This window comes from Mustelus asterias, chromosome 1, assembly GCF_964213995.1.
Source record: "Mustelus asterias chromosome 1, sMusAst1.hap1.1, whole genome shotgun sequence".
Lineage (NCBI taxonomy): Eukaryota > Metazoa > Chordata > Chondrichthyes > Carcharhiniformes > Triakidae > Mustelus > Mustelus asterias.
In genome coordinates, this window is record NC_135801.1 from 115,111,143 (window position 1) to 115,119,204 (window position 8,062).

The following is an 8,062-nucleotide window of genomic DNA, read 5'->3' on the forward strand; positions in this document are numbered from 1 at the left end:
TCTTACTTGATTTTAGTAATCAAGTAATCAATAAGTTGGTCCATAGTTCATAGAAATAGTGTAATTACTTTTCCAAACTCCTTTTTGCGCAATGAAGTCTGGTGGAACTTGCAGTCTGTTATCACAACTTACTCTTCTATGTTTGGCCTGTTATGATATAATCAAACGAATAAATGTGAACTTTTAAAGACTACATTTCTCGCACTACACACTGCGGTAGTATTTTACTGTGGCTCACAGCTTGATGTATTAGAAGAGATTTTATGAAGGAAAACGCCTCTTTGCTGTCTACCAATCAGTGACTCAAAAGTAATCACATGATAAAGTAACAGGTGAGGAGTCACAGATCAGGTGTCAGCGTTCATTCCATGTGAAACTGGGCATTTCACAGTTTGTAGAAGCGTTGACAGAAGACCTCCGTTGATGCCAGATCTCATTTCAGTTATGGACGGAGAGGTGGACTACCTTGAGAGTGCGTGCCGGTACCAGAGCCCAGAATATGTTCAGAGTCCACCTGCCTGCATCTACGCCAGGACTCCGCAGCCCTCTCTCCTGAGATCCTGCTTCGGGGATTTGAACCAGCATAACATGACGGATTTCACTCACTACGACGGTACTACAGACCCAAAGTCCGGCTACATTTGCCAGCCCAACTACTTCAACACAGGGCACGGCGATAACCTCCAGCCTCAGGGCCGCTACCCGTTCCCCTGGATGAAGAACACAAAATCACACACTTACACTTGGAGAAATCAGTGGGAAGGTACGGCCACAAGCTAATCGATTAATAAGTTTAGCCTTTGCTTGAGTTTAATGATAAATACGAACTGGAACGAACATACTTTTAATGGCCCTTATCATAGAATCATAGAAACCCTACAGTGCAGAAAGAGGCCATTTGGCCCATCGAGTCTGCACCGACCACAATCCCACCCAGGCCCTACTCCCATATCCCTACATATTTACCCGCTAATCCCTCTAACCTACGCATCTCAGGACACTAAGGGGCAATTTTAGCACGGCCAATCAACCTAACCCGCACATCTTTGGATCTTTGGATCTTTATCCAGCACCTTTTCAGATATAAAATAATATTTACTATGCAACTAAATCTATATCTACGTTTAAAAAAACATTGTATGTGTGTGTTTATGGACAAGTACCCCGATACATAAATACCAGAGCACATATTATGTACATGTAAATACCTGCCCAGATTACATTTTTACCTTAAGACACAAAGTAGAATAGAATTCACAACTGAAAACAATTACAAATCAATGAACCGTTTCACTTTCTGTTGCTCTTATTGTTAATACCAAAATTAATTCACGATAGGAAACGACTGAAGAAAAAATACACCGACATCACACGCTTTCCACCAACCGAGCCAATTCGCTGCGTACATACTTGATTTGCTTACCTTGTTGAGTCTGATGGTTGCTGTGCAGGTGGGGACTAAGGGAAACATGACAGGGGGGGGAAATAATCGATTGGGCTGGAATAATGTCACAGTGCTATCTTCTTTAATTGTTCACCCTCACCTCCCGCCCCGATTAGAGTGGGTAGAATCCACAATATTGCCAATTGTATTGAGTCTGTGGAACTGAGGCGTGAGGAGAGGGCCCGGAGGCCGCTCTCTTCCGTAATTTCTCATCCGTATTTTTGCTGATTCTCTTAGTGCTAAATTTTACTAATCGGCGCCTTTCTATCAAGTATTTCCGGGCGTTCGGATGTGTGTAATTGTAGAAATGTTCGTTATGGACATGACATATAAGGATAAAACCCATTGATCAGGTCTGGCTAGCATTTTTATGAGATAGCCTCTCAAATGGTCCTGCTGCGGCATATTATTTTAAAAGTGCTAAGTACTAGTTGAGAACTTTAAGGCTTAGCCATCTGTTCTCGCGGAATGATAATATTTAGTGAATACTGAAGCACATTAACACCTTTATCGCAACAATATCATACCAAAAAGTGCAATAAGGATGAGAAAAATAGGTTTGGGCCTATTGTGTAAGTGTGGAATGTCGGTGTGCGGGTTGCAAAGGAATTCATAAAAAGTTAATACAGCAGATTTGTGTACCAATAGAAGAAAGGGCCATTTTGGTTGAAACTGGCAGTACTAGATAGATACAGACCCACACTGAATTCAACAGTACATAGATCGTATCTGTGTTTGTCCACGTTCATTTACCTGGCAGACGATTGGAAACAGCGTTGTGGGTAATAACCTTTCTCCAGATTCCATAGTGAATATCATAACATTATTTCTACAAGTTAACTTTCAAACTTAAATCTTAGATCATCAGTCTTTTTCTCTTACAAATCAATATATCACCAAATTCCCTTCAAACATTAAGGTATTTAAGATTGGGAGTTGTTCCATTATTATTCTGAGCCCATTATTATTCTGAGCTTTGACAAAGGGTCATCTGGACTCGAAACGTCAGCTATTTTCTCCCTTTACAAATGCTGCCAGACCTGCTGAAATTTTCCAGCATTTTCTCTTTTGGTTTCAGATTCGAGCATCCACAGCAATTTGCTTTTATCCATTATTATCGTACTGCCTGGCAGAATAATTTTGTAACAAACACGGGGGGGGGGGGGGGGGGGGAATTATCGGCTGCATTTCCCCAAGAAAGATCATTACAATGCCAAGTAGAAAATACAGATATTACAGTACAAATACACCTGCATTCCCAGACAAGGGATAATTGGCCCTTAATCTGCTTTCGGAATAACCCAGCAGCTTTCAATACACCGCCACGATAAAAGACACACTCATGCCGAACAGTCAAAAAGCTTCTGTGCAAATGTGTAATCTTAATCACAAGGCCCTTACAGATACATTTATGGAAGGCGAGATTCACATGTACTAAAATGAGCTTGGTAGCTCAGAATGAGAGGAAATGATTTGACCAGAACACCGATATCTAACCGAGGAGAGAATGTGGCTCGTTATAAAGGAAGATATTTGTATTGTAATGTCTGTATTTTTTACTTGACACTGTAATGCTCTTCCTTGGAGAAATGCAGCCGATAATTCCCCCCCCCCCCCCCCCGTGTTTGTTACAAAATTATTTTTCAGTCGTCGTCAATATTCAGATACAGAAGAAGTTAATGGTACATAAACCAATACATTTAATATTTGATCAGATTACGTTTTAGACTCTGTTAAAATCCTGTGTTAATTTAGTTATGCACAAGGAGTTTTTTTAAAAAGCAAGTCTTTATGACGAAAGGTAACAGGGCATGTTCACTCCAGCCACTGGTACACTGTTAGCTTTTCCTCTGTAAAATTCGATTCTCAATTGTAATTCTGATATTAGGCTAATTAATTAAGGAGTTTAACGACACACATGATGCCCGCTGTACAATCTGTCATAAAAAAAGTATAATTGCTTTCAGACGTTCATGGGGACATGGGAGTTTCAGAGAATTGTAGATATGTGTGCATAAAAAGCCCCCAAATTCAATACATTCCTTCACAAAATGGACCAGAACACAAAGGGAATTATCTTCCTTAGTAGTCTTGTTGTTACCTTCGCAAAGTACTAATATTGTAGAGAAGAAAGGCCCTTAGAAAGGAATAGGCCGCCTCGGATACTTACGATATGCATTTTTTAAAAAAGGTAGATGTGATATTTCACCTCTGTCGTTATCCTGTAATTTTGTAATGCTGTGACATTTGTTCCCAACTGTACATAGGCCACTTCCCCAAACTGAATGTCAACCCATCACGCCGTCCTAAAATACGTTGCTTAAAAAACTATTGTTACTGTAACCGTCACGAACAATATGAAATAGTTTTTTCAAAATACATCTTTTTCTATTTTAAAAGGGCCCTCATATCCTGACCTAGAGGGCTGAAATTACAAGTTCCTCTATCAGCACATTTCCTTAGTTTGTGTGTCGTTTGCGATTAATGAACGAGTAAAGATCACGCATCTGGTTTTCTGCTAGGAAACAACTTCACGATGGACGCCGATGAAAGCAAACGGACCCGGACGGCCTACACCAGAGGGCAGTTGCTGGAACTGGAGAAGGAGTTCCATTTTAACAAGTACATCTCCAGACCCCGGCGCATTGAACTAGCAGCAATGCTGAGCCTTACCGAAAGGCACATCAAAATCTGGTTCCAAAACAGAAGGATGAAATGGAAGAAAGAGGAAGCGAAGAGACAAACCAAGACAAATTGCAGCAAACCCGAAGCGGCGCTAGGCGAGAAGTCTTCGGGAGAAGCTACGGTAGGGAGTCAATCTGGGGCTTCCTTTAAAAACACGGACAGTGATTTTTCTGTGACTGGAATCAACAGCGATATTGAACTTCTACTCAGCTCATAGAATATAAACTTAACATGTTCCCTCAGAAATATGTCAATCATTGATTTTTTAAAAATTATTTCTCAAGATGTGGGCGTCGCTGGCTAGGCCAACATTTGTTGTCCATACCTAATTGCCCTTGAGAAGGTGGTTACGCAGGTAAATGTTGTAGCACATTTTAATAATCTGTGGAACAAACCCGCAATCATTTTCACTTAAATATTTAATATATTGTAAAAAAAAACAAAATAATTTTTTGACTCTAGAATGCGATTTATTTAAATAACTGAGTGAAGAGATTATTTCCGTTCATTCACTCAACAGGACAGTCCTCTAACCCAGAAGCAATGCTAATAGATGTATACAATCAGGAATAAATTGTTAATAATTCCTGGATCTTGCATTTTATTTTCTCATTATGCTCAAACAACTAAGAGGACACAAATGGAGTTTTCACTTGATTTGATTTGATTTATTATTGTCATATATATTGGGATACAGTAAAAAGTATTGTTTCTTGTGCGCTATACATAAAATACCGTTCATAAAATACATAGGCGAGAAGGAAAGGAGAGGGTGCAGAATATAGTGTTACAGTCATAGCAAGGGTGTAGAGAAAGATCAACTTAATATGTGGTAGGTCCGTTCAAAAGTCTGATGGCAGCAGGGAAAAAGTTGTTCTTGAGTCGGTTGGCACGTGATCTCAGACTTTTGTATCTTTTTCTCGACGGAAGAAGGTGGAAGAGAGAATGTCTGGCGTCCTTGATTATCGTGGCTGCTTTAATACAAGAGTGAAGAGAATTGGATTAGAGTATTCAAATAATATACGCACACCTTAGTGCGCTCATGCAGACAACAAGCGGGTAGAAATCACAAGAAAATTTGTCTAATTGGACTGAAATCTGCAACGCAATGAAATGTTGGGGAACACTAGGCGCGGGTCTGTTGTGAAACCAGTAAAATTACTAATAATTAATCATTTGTGAGCATTCCAGACTAGGCATTCGCTATATAACGCCATTTTATTCGGTCACATTCCTTATAACTTTTGACTATAAACTATAATTTTACCACTGATTATAAAAGTAGCAAATATTTTCATTTAATTTCAAATAGCTTCATGGTGCGCGAAAGCACACAGTGTGAAACGCTTACCCGACGAACAGATATAATGCTTTAATATAATTAACATGAATTTTATTGAATGAAAATGACGGTACGACTTTTAAGAAGGGAAAGGGTCCGAAGGATAACAATACAGATGTCATTTCGGATTTTACCATGTGCGGATTGGAAGCGGTAGGAATCAGATCCAATTCAATGTCCACATCACCTGGAGCCACTCACCGCTCAAGGCACCATTTCCTATCAGTCCATTAAACGATTAAAACATTGAATCTAACAAATCATGTCGCCATTCAAGCACATGAGTAATTCGCAAAACACACTTTACGTTAGTAAGTAAATGCATTTCGTTAAAAATAATAAACGTTTGGGCCTTATTGCATGAGCGATACCAATTCATAATTTTGCATATCAGGAATTGAAAATATCAGAAATAATAATGTAATGCGACATTACGATAGAGGATAAAAAGTTATCAATTCTCGACATTTCACATTGTACAATGCAAGCAATATCCTAAGATCTGTACTGAATACCCACAGTTAAACAGGATTGATGTTAACCGCGAGTGATATGAATGACAGGCACATGATGTTCCTATATTGTCCTGCACGACGCTTGTTACCGACTTTAACATGAAATGCGAATTAAGCAATATTAGGATGTTTCTTTAAAATATTCATAACATTTGTCTAGTTTCGAATGGGCGCATAAACATGCTTCTTGGAGAGTTGGATGGGCAGGAACTTCACTCAGTGACTGGAAGACTCTGATGAATTAATTACAATCAGAGTTTATACCATAATGACTGCCTATGAATTACAACAGTTTCGTTAGTGTAAGAAACTGGGACGTAGAAGTGCATCCTGTTTCCATACTTGAAGGAACTCCGTGAGAGAAGTGTTGATGGGCGTTCTAATCTCGCAATAAATAACACGCTGATTTTCTGATTTATTCTTTGTCACTTCAATTCAATGATTTCATGTTACTGGGTTACACAGCGAGGTGTCTGCGGGAAAGGTAAAGCACCTTACCAGAGGATGTGAGTCACTCCAATCACTGTATCTAGGCGAGCACTTGGTACCAGCACTATTTTTTCTTCCTTTCTCTTCGAGGGGAGCGAATTGCTACCACGGAAATAACTAATTATAAAAATAAATATCCTGCCATACTCCTGAACCCAATCCAGCTAGAAACAATCCCAAGAGTTTGAAGAATGGCCCTCTTGAGACACAGACGTGGCGGTTAAGGCTTCATTCAATCCCACTTAATACTTTAACGATAGCCCATGTAAAGTGATAATCACAAAGGCTGATAATCTTCCCACTGGATCCCCGAGCACTGGCTACTAATCGAAACTAACCTTTAGGATTTCAGATACCTCGGTTGTAATCTGTTACTCTTGCAGTTATTAATTGCATTGATATGCCTGTGAGAAAATCGATCAATAACCTTTTCACCCTACCTGGAAGTGTGGATTTGGACATCTAGAGATTTTTTCTTGACCTTTTCCGTCGCTGAGTTGGATTTAAAACATTCGACTGAGTAAATGTTGGGGTTGATTTTAACATCAAGGGATTTCGGGAGCCATGCTTTCTCCCCTTTTGGTTATTTTATGTTTGCTGTAAACGTTAGCTTGATGTTTGCACACTCCCATTACTGCAACATTTGGAAACCTCGACACCAGTACAATCCATACCAGAGTGTACTCCCACACACTTTCAGTAGAAATTGTCGGATTGTCTCCAAGAGGAGATCATAATGGATTAGCTGCATCCCAGTTTGACCTCAGAACAGGCCACCGACAGATCTCTGGCCTTCCAGTAGTCACTGAATTAATTTGCTGAAACACGGAGGTTACGAAAACATTTAAACTTTATTCGCATTTTTTCCAGGCATGGAACAACAAAGGACAGTTAAACTGCCGTTTCGATGTATCTGTAAAATGGCTGGAAATCACAGGATTAAAGAAATACTCAATCCATTCCCCCGTTTTAATCACAGTGAAAACTAAATACTTATATTCACTTCCAAACCTATAAAGTCTTGCTTTGATATTCTGTGGGCAAATGCACCTGGACAAATTTAAACATATAATATATACCTGACCCATAGAGTATGTGGGGTCCCTTTTTCATTCCAGGGTACAGGTATTTGGATTTCATCTTAGCGACTCCAACCCCCGCACCGAGCCCCAGCATTTCCACTTCAATATTCTTCTCTGGAAATGCTTAGTCTTACAAATTTAATTGGTTACATTTACGTATGTACATATAAACCTGGTTGGTGTGCCTTTCACCACAAGGTTCCAACCAATCCTGTGCTACCACAACATCTTTACATACACACTTCCAGAAATCATCAACCAATTGCTATCTTGATTGAGCATTCCAGCACAGCTTTTTTTTTAAGACTCAATATAACTATACATAGAATTGTAGAATCGGAATCATAGGATGCTTACAGAATGAGAGCATTTTGCCTTTGATGTCCATTCTGGCTCCCTGGAAGAGCAATTCAACTTTTTAAAAATTCACTTGTGGAACATGGGCGTTGCTGGCTGGCCAGCATTTATTGCCCATCCCTAGTTGGCCTTGTAGGGCAGTTGAGAT

The 8,062-nt window shown here is 39.6% G+C and overlaps 1 protein-coding gene across 1 annotated transcript; it reads left to right on the forward strand.

The window, feature by feature from the left end:
- Positions 1 to 423: 423 nt before the first annotated feature.
- LOC144498873 (pancreas/duodenum homeobox protein 1-like) lies at positions 424 to 4,346 on the forward strand. Its single transcript, XM_078220727.1, has 2 exons — positions 424 to 763; positions 3,967 to 4,346. The coding sequence occupies exons 1-2, from the start codon at positions 424 to 426 to the stop codon at positions 4,344 to 4,346; spliced, it is 720 nt and encodes a 239-aa protein (XP_078076853.1).
- The last annotated feature ends 3,716 nt before the right edge of the window (positions 4,347 to 8,062 follow it).

Bases quoted from the DNA above. Each gene is read 5' to 3' on its own strand.
- LOC144498873 (XM_078220727.1), top strand. From the start codon at position 424: ATGCCAGATCTCATTTCAGTTATGGACGGAGAGGTGGACTACCTTGAG. The intron at 764-3,966 runs GTACGGCCACAA...GTTTTCTGCTAG, and splicing joins TTGGAGAAATCAGTGGGAAG to GAAACAACTTCACGATGGAC.